This window comes from Rhyacophila brunnea, unplaced genomic scaffold, assembly GCF_057557595.1.
Source record: "Rhyacophila brunnea isolate RB1 unplaced genomic scaffold, BYU_Rbru_1.0 scaffold_7, whole genome shotgun sequence".
In the NCBI taxonomy this organism is placed as follows: domain Eukaryota; kingdom Metazoa; phylum Arthropoda; class Insecta; order Trichoptera; family Rhyacophilidae; genus Rhyacophila; species Rhyacophila brunnea.
Window position 1 is genome coordinate 32329900 of NW_028233339.1, and position 16362 is coordinate 32346261.

A 16362-nucleotide genomic window follows, 5' to 3' on the forward strand; every position below is an offset into this window, starting at 1 on the left:
CTATTCATACCTAGGTACCTATACTTTTTTAGAAATTTAATGCCAGCGCTCCATTGGCGAGCCAAAAGTCCGAGGACAATAAATCGTCCAATTTGTCTTTGCTCTGCTACTGATCAACGAACGAATAAAAAAGTCGAGCTGTCAAAAGTCAAAAGTTGCGATTATCGTAATGTCTTCCAATAATCCTATATTTTATGATATTTGTATGTAAACTTGCATAAAATAATATAGCAGTGAATACAATACAAGTTTTACGTTTTCTTTTATGAATTTCATAAATACAAATAAAAAAATAATTAATAAATCTCTCATTTTCTAAAGTGTAAATTAACAAATTAATCAATGAAAATATTTAAAACAATTACTTACAGATTTTTTTCGGTCCGAATGATTGCGTAATAATGTCAAATCGAATTTGCATAGTGATCAACGGACGAAGTCTGTCAACTCGGAGAGTAAAATATCAAACATGTTTGAAATCCAACGAGCCTGTCTGCGGATTAAAAAGTCCACAGATCTGGGGTGCTCCACGCGAAAAAAAAGTCCGAAGACTGTAAATCGTCTGACTTGCGTGCTAATGGAGCGCTGGCAATTCTCCAAAGTCTTTTGGTGTGCATTCACACCCTATAATAAATCATATTATGATTGTTTTTGATACTCACTTCTAAAAGGTGGCAGCATAAGATAATTTGTCTATGATAATAGATTAAAGATTGAATAGTTTGTTTATGGTCTATGGCATATTATGGCATATTACATTAGTCTATGGTGGCAATTTTGTATACATTTTGCGATAATAATATTTTTATCTAAGTTATTTTCGGAAAATGTTTGTTTGATAACTATGTTGTAAAAAATGAGAACAGATCCTACGATTATGGAAGCTGACTCTACAACAATTGAAAATGATTCGTTTGACGTTTACGAGCCGTGCGATATTGACAGGGAATCATCGTTGATAGATGAACTGTCAAAGTATGTTCTCGTATAATTACTGTTCCTACCTGTTGAAATCTGTCATCACATAATCTGTGAATCCAATGAAACAAAGCATACATACAACATATTTAAATTTGGTTGATATAGTTATGATTCAGAGTATGTAATGAATCTTGCATTTATTTTATTGCAGGAACCATGGATTCTTTCACAATGTCATCAGACCCATGTTATTGCCTGGTCATGAGAGCGAGCTGCTTGATTGGATGAAGGAGTTCAATCTTATTCCGCCGACTGCTAAATGCTCCAAAGAGCTGCCAGGGTGTGGAATGATTTGGACTCCAACAAGAGTTGTTGACAAATTCCAATGGAACTGCAACAAATGTAAACAAAAAACGCACATTCGCGAGAATTCCTTCTTCAAAAATGTTTACTGTTCTCTTTCTATGTCATTCAAAATTATTCTTGCTTGGTGTCAGGACATGGATTTCAACAATGCAGCTACTGCCCTAGGTTTGTATGTTTAAGCTAATTTGATACCTTTTTAGTTTAAATTATTTACGGCCGTCTATGCAGCCAATCGAAAAAAACGAGGGATATTAAAATATTTAATTTTTGATAATCTTACTGTGTACTGTACCGTTTATTAAGAAAATTAATACATAGTCCAAAATCAAAGATGTTATAGAAAACCTACTGGAGATGGAGCCAAAACATGTGAGTATGATAAACTAAAAAGGGTTTATATTTTTTTTTACATACAATGAATGGCACTTTAAACTGAAACTTGCTTTATCAATTTTTTAAGAGAAATTGAAGGCTCCATCTGGAAATAAATTCAATATGTTTGTTCAAAACCATTAGTTTTGAATGTTGAAAAAGAAAATAATGTTTCAACCGATAAATTCAAGTCGGGATCCCAAATGTCCTCCACTAGACATGTCCCCCTTTTTTGAGTAAAATATCCTGCTTCGGTATCTACTTTCTTAACGAATATGACGTCATCTTTTTCCATTATTTACATATTATTATCGTATTTTGTAAAGCTTATTGATGATCAATATATACAATCACCCAGTTTAATATTAATTTATATTCTCCGACATTCGTAATGTTATCCGGCTACTCTGGAGTATTTCCCATCAATTTCAGTTTCAACTCTGTGGGTCATGGGATCAAATCTCGTGCCTATACAATATGTGTGTGTTTGGATAATAACCAATCCTTAAAAGTATGTTAACATACTTCACATTGTAAATATCCATATACTCTGTGAAGCTGTTAATACTGTGATTTAACTTTTAGCAAATGTTTTTTTTTTCAAAGTATGTTACATACTTCTATGCCGGTTCCAAGAGATGCAAAGATTCATGAATATCCATCTGAAAAGAGGAATCTTGATAAATATATTGTGGGTATTTTCTGCATATTATAACACAGCAGGCTAATAAGTATTCATACAAATTAATACACCGCTTGGAACCGGAACAATACTTTACTAATACTTATTTATTATTATTATTACTAACAGGCTTTCATTTGGACTTGGCAATTTCATAAGGTATTTAAATAATTGTTGTAATGAATAAAAGTGCTATTATCACTGAGTTCGAAGATCTCGGCCAGCTTTTAGGGGAATACAATGGTGATCTCTTTTTTCCTGTAGTTTCATTTCAGTCACCATCACTGAAAGTTTCCAATATACATGGATCACAAACCTGTAAAGTCAATTGTAACAACTGCAAACTATATTTATTGTCAGGCCAGGTCCTTATATCTTGTAATTCACAAATTGTACCACCTAGAGACCAGACGGGTAAACAACTGGTTCACAGATTGATTTTATTCAATTTTGTGAAGTTTTATGAAGCCGACTCGAGCTCAGTGAATATTGTGATGACTTACAATATGTAACTGTTTTGTTAATTAATATAAATTTGTTCAAACCCGAGCAGAACCCCCCTATGTTTGAATGGCTCGGCTCCATGTTCAATCCCAGTTCAAAAAGTCAAAAGTGATCAGTTTTGTCAAATTAAACCACAAAACTCCGGAAAAAAAAATCTAATCAAATTTATTATATCTGAAGCAATTCAACACGGATTCTTTTCTAATTTATTTTTCAGAATACTTGTAACTTTTTTTCACTTCTGCCCACAACTTACCATACCCGAAAGGCTTGAGCAAATAACTGACATGCAAAACATTCATAAAAATATCCCCTGGAGCCGATATAAGGCAAGAGGAATTAGATTTTTCAAGACTTCAATGGTTGACAGTCAATACAGCAAAATCGCAATGATTTTATATAAATAATAATTAACCATTTTTTTTTTTTTTTTTGAATTATTAATAACCATGTCCTTGCTTTTTCGTACAAGGTGGTTGTTAGTAATTTTTGAGCAATCACAAACACCCAGGCTTTGAGAAAAACACATAAATGTTTTTGTCATGACCGGGAATCGAACCCAGGAACTCTCGGGTGGAAGGCGAGCGCCTTACCAACTGCACCACGAGAGCCGCCTATAAAAGTAATATTTTTAATTGATTATCATGAATCATGTGACACCTTCAAAATGCAGCTAATTTTGAGGGCTTCTAGACCCGCAACAATGGTTCCAGATGAGTTTCAGAATAACTACGCGAGGTTCCCGGTTCCACAAGCATTTCTTGACATTATTCAAGTATGATAGATTAATAAAAAGTATGCTTTATTGAAAATCATAATTCTCTACATTATACTTACTTCGTCTAATATGTTTTCAGGAATCAAAAGCGCTATTGTCAGTAGTATTTATGACAAAGTAGAAAATGTCGTAAGAGGCCACGTACCTCCGCAGATGGGAGGTCCCGGTAGAGTTTTAATGGTGGAGCTCTATCCTGAAATGGTCGGGGAGTTTTATCCGGATAGCTCCAAGAATGATTCTAGCCCCAAGACCCACTATAAGATCCTCTGTCTAGCCGATACAAAGGTACATATTATGTAAATTAACTCTCCTATAGTCAATTTTTCACTAAATTGCTGGTGATTTACTATAACACCAACTTGTAGGGTATTTAGAGGTTGTAATCGAGAATTCTCGAGAAATGAATTTTCTCATTTCCCAGGAAATCATTAATGACATTTTCAAGGATTTTAGAAATCTTACTAGGCAAGAAGGACAAAGATTGAGCTGTTATAAAAAAATTAAGGCATAAAAGCTGAAAATAGCCTTTGATTTTAAGTTTGAATAAAATTTCTTAAACTTCCCTGTAAAATTTGTTTTTGGCCGAAAGAGCTTAAATTTCTTCAAGAGCAAGACCTCTTATTCATTAACTTGTTATTTTCTCGATAAATTAATAAACCAATATCAAAGTCAAATATTCTTGAATTCGAGAAATGCAAAAAGTCGAGAAATCACAAGCTCTAAGATTATTGTATAAATATGTAATAATCCTGCCTTAGTTTAGCACGAGAGCGTGGTAGTTATAATTCAATTGTACATATTTATTGGAAATCATTTGTTCAACTGTTATGAAAAATACATAATATAGTAATGATTTGTGAATGTTAAAAATAAAAGTCAATAACTGGAAATATTAATTTACAGTTAGTTACATCTTTCAGAATACTGATGATAAGTTGTATCCCGATTTATAAATCTTTCTTAAATCTTCGGTGTGATGGCTTTTATTAATTTATTTAGTCATTCAATAAGACTTACTTATTTAGAGTACCTTTTTATTATAGTTGTTTATTATTCAAAATAATATAAATAATTTATTTTATTTTCAGCAAATTCCTACTCAGTATTGGCTACATGTGATAACGGGATTTATAGTTTTACAGACTGAAAATAACAATACAAATCTAAAAAAGGTACGGTTATCCTTATTGTGGTATTACGGCATGTAATTATTCTGATATCAATTCAGTTATATTAAAAGATGTATAGGTAGGTCACCGATAAATTTAAAAAAATACTAAAAATAATTATTGAAGTAGAATTAACCCATCCCACCCTATCGGCGGTTACAGGATGGAGGACACGATGAAAATCAAAATTTTTTAATCATATTTTGATTTTTTTAAAAGTTGAAATTACTTAATAATAGATGTAACTATCATTTTATGATATTAGTTATATACAGTCTCATATATTTTTTAAGAAATATTTCATTTATAAAATCTATTTTTATTTAAATTTGTCAAAATAATGATCAGTTCGCTAGGTATGAGGTGTTTGAGATAGTAATAAACATGAAATGGCCCTCCATCTTCTAAATATCTTGAAGAGTATTATATTTAGCTCCAGTTTTAGTATATCTTCCTTTTATTATTTACTTCTATCATGGACTTTATATCTATGACATTTTGTATAAAAAAAGGCTAAAAAAACCCAAAAAACTATATTTGACATGTTTTTTTCATTCCACTTATTCACAAAGTTTACTTAACCTGTTTTATGCCAAGAGGTATTTGTATGGCCATATACGGAGGGCCGCGATTTTCTTTGAAAAAATAAACCTTAGTAAACATACTTTTTTTGGCTTTATATTAATACTATATCATTAGACTTACCAAATTAATACAGGATGTGTCCATTTACGCTGTCATTTATCCAAATAAATCAAAATTAATGTTTCACAAAACGTCAGGGTTGTCACAACACTTACACAGTAAATATGAGAACGTGATAATGTATGAGAAGTAATTCTACAATGTGCTACTTTAATCTTAAAACCATATAAAATATAACGAATTCAAAAAAAAATTAATAGTCTTCTACCGTGTGGTATGTCTCAAAACAAGGTTCAACGCAGAGAGCCACTTTGCACTGTTTGCACTCATACCTTGATTCTCTTCGAAGTTTCCTGGATAAACACACCACACATCTTGCCATTGTTTTGACTTTTTTAGCACTTGGAGGTGATTTTGCCATAAAATGCCTCTCTGTAAGACGCGATGGCAATTCTGAATGTCTTGAAGATTTGGAAGGCACAACACGTTTGTATTCATTAATTAATTGTCGAATGACCTCTAATTGAAATTGTGCCAACGGTACACGTTTTTCAGTTTTTTGGCAAAACAGTATGTGGCTGTTCAACAGTGAGAGGTCGATTAGATGGAAGAACATTTTTTTGTACCACCTCATTGTTTTGCGTGTCGAGTGTACACTTGACAAAACCATGTCTGATTTGTCAACTGCACCCATATTTTTATTGTAATCTTGGACACATTCCGGTTTTATTATCGGTTCATTCCGATACGTTCGTTTGCCTGTGTCGGTGAGCTGGGCAGAATGAAGAGTCATCAGCATGGACACTTCCCTTTTATCTTTCCAGATTTGTGCCGAAATAGTGTCTGTGTGGTACGCTTTCATTTCTCCTTTTTTCAATTTCTCCGTATGCTTTGGCAATCCCTTACGGTTTCTCCTTACAGTGCCGCAAGCATTCGTTTTCCGGTCATGTAGTTTTTGGAACAAAATTGGGCTAGTATACCAATTGTCTACGTACAGGGTATGTCCCCTGTCCAAATATGGTTCCATGAGAGTCAAGACTACACTTCCTGAAATACCCATGTGCATGTGTGTTACATATTCGGTGGTTTTTCCAGTGTACACAATACAATTCAGTACACTCCGCAAACTTTTTTTTGAAATAGTCCACTAGGAATCTAATTTTGAAAATCTTGTCCCCACTTATTTGTTGCGTGTTGTCACAAAACTGGAGCATGCGAAGAATGATTTGAAATCTATTGCGGGGCATCGTATCTGAGTAAATCGGAGAAAATAGTAAAATATCTGTAGACCAGTGATCTTGTATTTTATTTCTCGAATTACAGGCCATCAAAAGACATTGCCAAAAAGAGGTACAATTCTCCTACTGTTACGTCTACCCATTGTTTCAATCTCCAACTCAACTCATTGAAGTGATTTTTGACGTATTGGTATTGTTTATTGGTTTCAATGGCAACGAAATCCATGAGCGTGCTGGTTATAAACAGCTTGAAAAACTCCGATTCTCTGTTATCAACATTTTCTATGTCCGCTCCTGACCTCGAGCTATCAAATGAATTTATTTTGGGGACAAAATCATCGGTTTCCCATTCGAAAACTGGAACAGATTCATCAGCCGGTACAGATTCATCAATTTGTGCAGCTTCATATGCACTGGGAATCAAATCATCTTGTTCCTCTTCATCAAAATCACTATCATCCGATTCAGCAGTTAGGCCAACCCTGTACATCAAATCTTCGACCTGTTCGGCATTTTCTGATGTACTTTGTGTTCTTTCCATTTTGATTAGGAAGAAGATCAAAAGGTTTATATGTAAAAAAGTTCAAGTATCCCAGAAACTTGACTTATTATAAAAAGATATAATACAAAAAGTCAAATAAGTTAAACACTATGCGAATAAAATAAGTCCCGACACTAATCTATATATCGTCACCGTTCAGGCAAAAGTCACCAACCCTAAAAACATAGTTTTGAGATATCGCAATTTGAAAGTTTGAAAATGCAGGAAAAATCAGATTTTAATGTTTTTAAGGTTTTATCTACATTAAATTATTTTCCCATGTCTTCTTAATAATTTCTTTAAGGTACTTTTACTTTTTGATGCTAATTAAAACATCTGGAAGGTTTTAAAGGAGGCAAGGTAGCTCAAATTATGGATTGGTGACTTTTGCTTGTTAATAATCTGAACAATGTTAGCCAAAAGAAGCATCAGTAAAACTCACCATCCATAGTATAGTGACTTTTGCTTGTATATTTATAACGAAGGATTTTTTTTTTATAGAGTCAATAATGTCTATCCACCTATAATGACTTTTGCTTGTTAAGATTTTATCGAAAGTCATTTAGTGAAAAACAAATAATTCGGATTTAAGCAAAATTTTACTAACTAATGCACCGAGGTGAGTTTTGCATCTTAAAGAACATAATTTTACGCTTCGGGTGACATACTCAACTCAAAACTGCCATTTTCAGGGTTGGTGACTTTTGCCTGAACGGTGACGATATATAAAACAAAGTCGGGTTAGTTACACCATTTATAACTCAAGAACGGCTGGACCGATTTTTATAATCTTTGCTTTGTTGGATTTGTCTCTTCCCCGAATAGCAGAATAGCTTTTAAAACAGAAGAAAAATCATTTTCTCATACATTTTGACATTTTGAACAATGAACCTCGCGCATTCGAAAATAAAAGAAAATCACAAAAAATTTTAATCCGTATACAACGCACTCTCTGATACATGACAGAAACAATAAACAAGAAACAAACAAACAAACAAAAGAAAGAATGATAGTCGAAATCACGAAATGTCTAACTGTCAATGGTGTAGTGTGCCCAACATTTCGTGCTTCATGTCAACAGCTCAATTTGCTGGAAAACGATACTCATTGGGATATGACGATCGCTGAAGCAATTGTTTCTGCATCTCCAAATTAGATACGCACATTATTTGCTATCATTATTTCGACATGCTTCCCATCGAATCCACCTGAACTGTGGAACAAGTACAAGGATGACATGTTAGAAGACATTTTACATCGAATTCGTGTCAGTTCAGGGAATCCCGATCTCGAGGTGAATGAGGAGATACATAAGCAGGCTTTGCTTTTGATCGAAGACATGTGTTACCTCACGTGCAGCAATTTGTTAGTTAGGAATACCAACACCACATCGTGGAATGTACGACGCTTTCAATCGAGAATTGGAACGTGAATGTGAATATTATGATTGAGATGCATTGAACCAATCAGTTCAAAGGAATGTACCACTGTTGAACCCCCAACAGAAAGTGTACGACACATTAATGAAGGCAATTGATGATGGAAATGGAGGCTTATTTTTCCTCGATACGCTCGGTGGAATTGGGAAGACATTCCTCATGTCATTGATTTTGGCTACTGTTAGTGCGAGTTCTGAAAATGCTGTAGCAAATGCTTCTTCTGGGATAGCGGCCATGTTGCTAGAAGGATGCCGAACGCCTCATTTAAAGTTGAAATTGCCCTTATACCTGCAAACGACTGAAAAACCAATTTTCTCAGTAATGGCCAAAGTTTTGTTAGCAAGTAAAATCATCACCTGGGATAAATGCACAATGGCGCACAAACGCGCATTGAAAGCACTCAATCGAACTATGAAAGATCTGCGTAATGACTCAAGAAGTTTTGGAGGCGCAATGATTCTACTATCTGGCGATTTCAGCCAAACACTACCAGTCATTCCAAGATCGGCCGCTGACGATGAAATAAATGCTTGCCTCAAAACATCGACTCTGTGGCGCTTTGTAAAGAAACTTCAGCTGACGACAAACATGCAAATTGCATTGCTAAACGATCCATCTGCCGAAGATTTCTCCAAGCAATTGCTGACTATCAGTAACGGCCGTGTTCCTGTTTCTGATTTTGTTTCCGCTGAATTTTTGCAATTTCGTCTCAACTAAGGATGAACTCATCAACAAAGTGTTACCGAACATCATAGCTAATCACAAAAATCACAATTGGTTGAGTGAACGAGCAATTCTTGCGGCAAAGAACAAAGATGTGGATCACTTAAACTTCACAATTCAAAATCAAATCGTTGGTCCACTGCATTCTTTCAAATCTATCGACTGTGTAACAAACGAAGACGAAGCAACCAACTATCCAACTGAATTTTTAAACTCATTGGATCTGCCTGGCTTGCCACCGCACAATTTACAACTGAAGGTTGGCTCGATAGTCATCATGCTTTGAAATCTGAACCAACCAAAACTATGTAACGGAACGCGTTTGGTGGTGAGAAAACTCATAGAGCAATGTGATTCACGCGACGATAATCAAAGGAATGTTCAAAGGTTAGGAAGTTCTCATTCCGAGAATTTCGATGATCCCAACCGATATGCCATTCGAGTTTAAACGAATTCAATTTCCAATTCGTCTTGCATTCGGCATGACGATCAACAAATTACAAGGCCAATCCTTGAGTGTTTGTGGCCTGAATCTATAAAATAAATGTTTCTCTCACGGTGAATTGTACGTAGCATGTATCAATATAATTTTTTATCATATATTTCATTATAATAATGTCGACATATATTTTACTAATGATTTTATAAACGCGTTTAAAAATTAATGAATGTAAAAAATCTTAACACCACTGCACACGGATGTACTGAAATATGACTATATTCTAAAACATTAGAGCGAGAGGTTCAAAAGAATACTATTTTATGTAATCAAAATACTTTACGCAGTCATCAAATGCTGAAAATAAATATAAAGGATAATAAGGCGTCAAAATTATATAAATAGATTATCTACAATGTTTAAGGAATGTCCAGGATCATGCTTTGAAAATACAATAAAAGCTGCATTATGACCTACGCTGAGCATGTCCCCCCTTAACACAAGATTATTGATTCTGAGGCGGTACGAGTTCGCCGGGTCAGCTAGTATCTTATAAAATAAACAATTACAATTATAAAGTGAAAATATTTCAGCCGCGAAACCGAATTAGTTACGTCAAATACACCTTCGAATATTCAACTGGCATATATTCCAAGATGTGTCACTCCTATTGTGTAGTTGTGTATATTCAGGAATCACAGTATTCCCCGTTTCTCATATGCAGAAGCGAACCATAATTTCGATTGCATCTACTATAAGTAAACGGGAATCCCGGCGTGTGATTTGATAAATATCGGATCCGTGGCACAACCCTACTAGCGACGCGTTTCGGTAACCCAAGAAAGGTTTGTTTAAAATTGACGTTTCGTTGATGATAATATAGAAAACTACAAATGTAAGTATTACACCATGATCCTAAGAGATGTCGCTGTGTGGGCAATGCGATTGAATTATTCAAAACATTGACCTCGGCCGATATATTGCGTTTCAAGTGGAGCGTTTTTGCACGCGCATTTTGCATGGCTGGCCCTCTGTTCTCACAATAGAAAAGCGTGCTAGCACGCTGGCGGCACTTATCCGGTTAAAATGTAAATACTTAATAGAAAAATTCCATACCTATAAATATTTAAAAGATTTATTTGAATTGAATGAATAATACATAATTTATATCAATTTTAGTAATCAGTGTGTCTTTTTAAGTGAACCTGAAAAATTAAATCTGTCTGCAATGGGTTAAGAGAAAATCTCTTTGCATTATCTTCATACGAACTTCACACAAATCTGTGCATTATATTCATATGAAAATCTTATTTTCTCCTCAGGCGAATCTATACGAAGAAACATTAAGCGTGTTGGAGAAAATGGTCCTACCCGGAGGATATTGCTCGATAGGCGGCGGCACGCATCTTGAAAAGGTCTTAGAGCATTGTCGGGAAAGTGAATTGTTTACGGGTGTCACTAGTGCTGCTAATCTTACTCTCCACTCTAATAACGACATGCAGTCTTTCAGTAAGTAATAACTAGAATTTCTATACAAATAATATGCATATTATGGTGATAAACCAAGTGTCAATCCTTAACCTCATATATATATATATATATCATTACGAAATGCTCGGATAGCGAGCGCCATGAGTTGGACATGCCTTATGTGTCATCCGCATACCACGGAGGGCGATGTGTATGAGAAGTACGCATGCCGCACTACTGAGTCAGAAACCCCACGTTAAGATTGGCTCTATTCAATTTCAATATTTTTATTGAGATACCCACCCCACAGTCAGGAGCCAAAATTAATTTATGTTAATTCAAAAAATGCTGTTGACTTCAATTAGAAGGCTGTCCGATGAACGATCGTCATGTTATAGTACCCGCAACATAGCTTGTCATCTGGCGAAAATAAATGTCATTGTCGCTTCCCTCCGCGGTACAAAATTATGATACTAGACTGCGAAATCTTTAACGTGAGACCTGGCGGCGGTGCTCGTTTTATATCTCGTCTATGGTTTTCGATTTTCAAGTATTGTAAATACTGAAAAACGAGAGGAGGGGTTGTAGTTTTCCAAGCCGTATCACCGTAAAGATTTCATACTGTATATTATTATTTAAAAGCACCTATAGTGTTCTATTATTTATAGATGCTCTCATTGTGAACGAGAAATACAACATTCGTTTCGTCAAGTGATATGATATAAAAATTTTCTGTAGGAATGAAATGGAATAATTGAAATTTTTTCTCAAAAAATAATTCTTCAATATCCTTTGAAAATACAGAATTTTGAAAAACCTCAGTCACATAGCTGAGTAGGATTCAAACTTCCATCTTTCACTGTCCAGATAAGTGATCCATTATGCTGGTGGTCTATCTGATTCATTTAACTAATTGCTAAAACTATGCTATCTAGGCGGTTTTAAATTCTCTCAGGAAAAGGCTACCATCATTGTTATTTAAATCAAATGATATTGTTAACATGGCTTTGTATTATAACCATAGAGCGGAATGCACAATCTAAGATTTCGTTCCTAAGGATAAGTCGCCGAAAAGCATGACTTAACTATAGACAATCCTGAGTATAGAGTTAAGGAATCCTTAACCATAGACTACTTTTGTTATGAACACACCCCCTTCTGTATTACCATTTACCACTGACAGCTGCTGTCAAAATAAATTTGCATGTCTATAACACAGTCCATACAGTCAAATTCATTTAACAATGTATTCAATATGGATATTGATAGTGTTAATTCGTTTGGCATGTACTTGCAGAATATTATTTTATTTTTATACGCCAGCCCGCAGAAATACAAAATACCAGATGAAGAATGACACTTGATGCTAGTGTTACCATGTTAAAAAAAAAATCTTGTGGTGCCTGTGGAATCACGTATAATGACATAACGGAAACATAAGAGTATTATAATTAAATATTAATATGTATTTATAGTTATTGCATTTATAAAATGCAGTTGTCATATTTTTGTCATCGTTTAACAATTATAAAATAATTTACCTAATTTACCTAACGAGAATTTTTAAATATGGTATTATTTTCAATAAAAATGATCTTAACTAAGGACAGTGTTTCTGCATAGTGTTTTCTGCTAAGGAAATTTTAGTTATGACAAATGTTTCTGCATTCCGCTCATAGTCTTGTGTGTAGTATTGAATAAAAATAATTTAATTAATCTAATGGCCATCGATGGTAGTTTATCATATCTATGTATTGAGGTATTATAATTGTTACAATAAGTTAGCCATCAAAACTGTCTATCTCGCTTTAAAAGTCAATACAACTAAGAGGGGCTGTTAAAACAGCACTTTTTGACGGTTTAGTCGGTTAACTTATTTTAACAATTAACTGTCTAAATTAATAAAAATGATAAACTACTGTTGATAGCCGCCTTGTGTACAGAATAGATCCCCAGGTATGATATGACGACCCTAGCTGCAAGGCCCTGTACAGGGTGGACGTGTTCGGCAGAACGTTCATCGGTGCGTGCAACTCAAATGTATAACTGTGTGAAAATGTTCGTAGACAAAGTCTTTTTTGGTTATACGTTTATACTGTTATACGAGTTGCGCGCGCCACTCAACGCTCCACTGAACGCGTCTACCCTGGACGGAGCCTAAGGTTTATATATCAATTTGTTTTCAATGGTGAACTAACTATCTTGTATATATATTTCATTTTGAGAACGGTGAATTATATTTTTATAGTGACGAATGGTATATGGATGCCTGCCATCAAACTGTGCGAAGCGGCGCAGGATCTGCCGAAGAATAAGATGCAGACTTACCTGAATTGTGCTGCATGGAGACGCCAGACTGACTCTTTAGACATATTTCAGTCTGTTGTCCGACTCATTGCTGAGCAGGATTCCAACGTCTTCAGATCGAAGGGCAGTTCGAAACCTAGAAAATCCAGTTTCTCAGTTACAAATAGACCGTCGATTTGACAAGCTGTATTTCTATCACCTTATGCTAGGTTGATAAATTATCCAACTAGAATGCTCAAAGTCAAAAAATTCTTTTTTTTAGCTAATGTCATTGCATCAACTTTGCACCTCAATTCTCTGGACTTACATCAAGTAAATTATGTTTTATATTATTTTTGGTTATCCTGTTTTATCACTTATCCAGACATTCTTTTTCCTACCACTGCTTTGCGCATGCGACAACTACAGGTTGCGTGACGGTTATTCATTACAGATACACTCTGATATAAGAATCAATGCGATATTCTCTCTGTGGGTGAGAGGGATGTATATGGCGAATGTGTAGTGTGGCGCACCATGTTTCCCTCGACTTGTGGTCCGCTTTACCGCATCTTCCCCTTATGTATTCTTTTTGCCAGACTGGCACGTATAAGAGACCCCATATTTTTACCTAATTAATTCAGATAATTAATATTCTTCTACATTGGAATACTGTGGTCAAAATCTGTTTGTTGATTTTTCAAAATGTATTTGATTCAGCGCATCGATCCAACGAGTTTGGCGAATCTGCTTACTATTCTCTGCAAAAAAAAGTCTGTTAATACAATCTGCACTCTGTGGAGGGACATATTATACTCGGGACATATTATACTCCAATATGAATGAAATATGGTAAAAAAGCAATTGTAAAGAAATGTAATCAAATTTTTTTAATAATTTCATACAATGTGAGGACTTTTCAGATTACAAACAGTCACAATAAATTAAGAATAATATTATATAACAAGCTGACCCGGCAAACGTTGTTCTGCCATATAAATTATTTCTAGTGAATATTTTGGTTGTTAAATAAAAAATAACGAATGTATCATAAGTGTGTGGGGATGGGATATATGACAGAAAGAGGAATAGAGCGCTGTAGACGATGACCGCCGATAAAAACGAAAAAACATCAACCATTCATTTTCTCAATTCAAAATGAGTAATGATGTTCATAATAAATGAATTACCTGTGACAGAATCTCGTTGTTTAATGTTTATGCAATATCCGTCTTGTCCCTTCCAGAAAATTAGCGGATATTGGAGAGCGTCGTATGAATGGTGTGTCAGCGATGAACTCCAGATTATTATTTCTTCTTCGAATCACGATTTCTCGCGTCGATGTGCGGTCGCCAACCATGATTCCAGCAATGTCGTCAACAACAGGCGCATTGAATCTAAGCACGTGCTCTCCAGCTGGTGTTTTATCAGGATTGATGACAATAGCGTGATTGTCACTTTGCAATTCGTGCATGTGTGCTTTGAAGAATTTCAATAATTCATTGTGCTCATTCAACAGGGCGTCCAGTTCGCCGACGATGCGCCTGGCATTAGGCGAATTGAGGCTATTGTAGCCGCAACGTGCATCCACATGATTGATGTCCTCCCGCCCATGAAGTAGATTTGTAAAAATTTATGTGGTTCCTTTGGCATTGGCAGCAATGAGCCTACTTTGTGGTATACTTGGCCTTTGATTTTGAACGTAGAATGGAATTGTTGACCATTTGCCGCAGTATTGTGAACTATTTCTGTTGCTCCGAACGAAGTCTTTTGGAAGCATGAATTGAATGTGCGAATGGACTTCAGGAACAGGTTTGAATCTGGAACCGTGCCAATGAGCAAGCCGTTCAATGGTTCTGGTGGTATCTCAATTTCTGGTAGTTGCACTTTTCCTGATGCGCAACACATCCCGGCTGACTCATGTTTGAATTTGAGCGCATGACAATGGGGACATTATTTTTCTAATGGAATATTTAATATCTGGCTCGTACTCGAATGCGAGACGAAGGAACGAAGCGGATGTAAATGTTCAATGTACTTGTTGGCGTTGTCGGTCATTTGCTCTGCGTGTGTTAACTACGAACCGGCGCGCTTGGCTCCGTTCCAATTGTCGTTGTTGATTTCGTTCAGCTCGTGCCTCTTGTGATTGGGATGCACGCAATTGCGACATGCTTACACGCACGTTTTTGTTATCTTGTTGGATTTGTTCGTCTGTTCTTTCTGCTCTACTATTTTGCATGTCTGTTGATTTATTCGTTCGACGGCCCAAATTGACCCCCTTGCGTCTTGATGGCATTGTGCACTCTAATACACGCACATAAAAATAGATAAATTAAAATAAATCGTACAAAATTTTGCACGCACTGCGTTGTGATATGCCGAATGAAATGTCAAAATGACGCGACGCTTCTCTAGAATTCTTCTCGGACGTAGCGCCTTCTGTCATTCAACAACATAAATAATTTCGTTCTGTTTGAAATACGAACGACGGTTAAATTTGTTCATACAAAAATAATAAAATCGCGATTAAAAAATGGTAGGGTGGGGGTAGGAGGGTGAAAATTTGTGGTTATAGGTATTTTTTGATGCAAAATAATAAAAAAAAAACAAAAAGAAGGAGTTCGACCACAAACATCGTGACACGAGATTTTTATATATATAGAGATGTTACAGTGACATTAACTGCTATGAACATTGTTTTAAATATATTAGTATTCACTTTACCAGAGTTTTTATCCATATCTCATATTACTTATTAATATTGCATTTTAAGTTTTATTATGAGATCT

The 16362-nt window shown here is 35.2% G+C and overlaps 1 protein-coding gene across 1 annotated transcript; it reads left to right on the forward strand.

Annotated features, from left to right (window-relative positions):
- Positions 1–745: 745 nt before the first annotated feature.
- On the forward strand, positions 746–16162 carry LOC147064725 (uncharacterized). Its single transcript, XM_085958012.1, has 6 exons — positions 746–975; positions 1133–1452; positions 3703–3908; positions 4712–4795; positions 11140–11326; positions 13536–16162. Exons 1-6 carry the CDS (start codon positions 857–859, stop codon positions 13772–13774), a joined length of 1155 nt encoding a protein of 384 aa, XP_085814138.1. The 5' UTR covers positions 746–856; the 3' UTR covers positions 13775–16162.
- Positions 16163–16362: the final 200 nt, after the last annotated feature.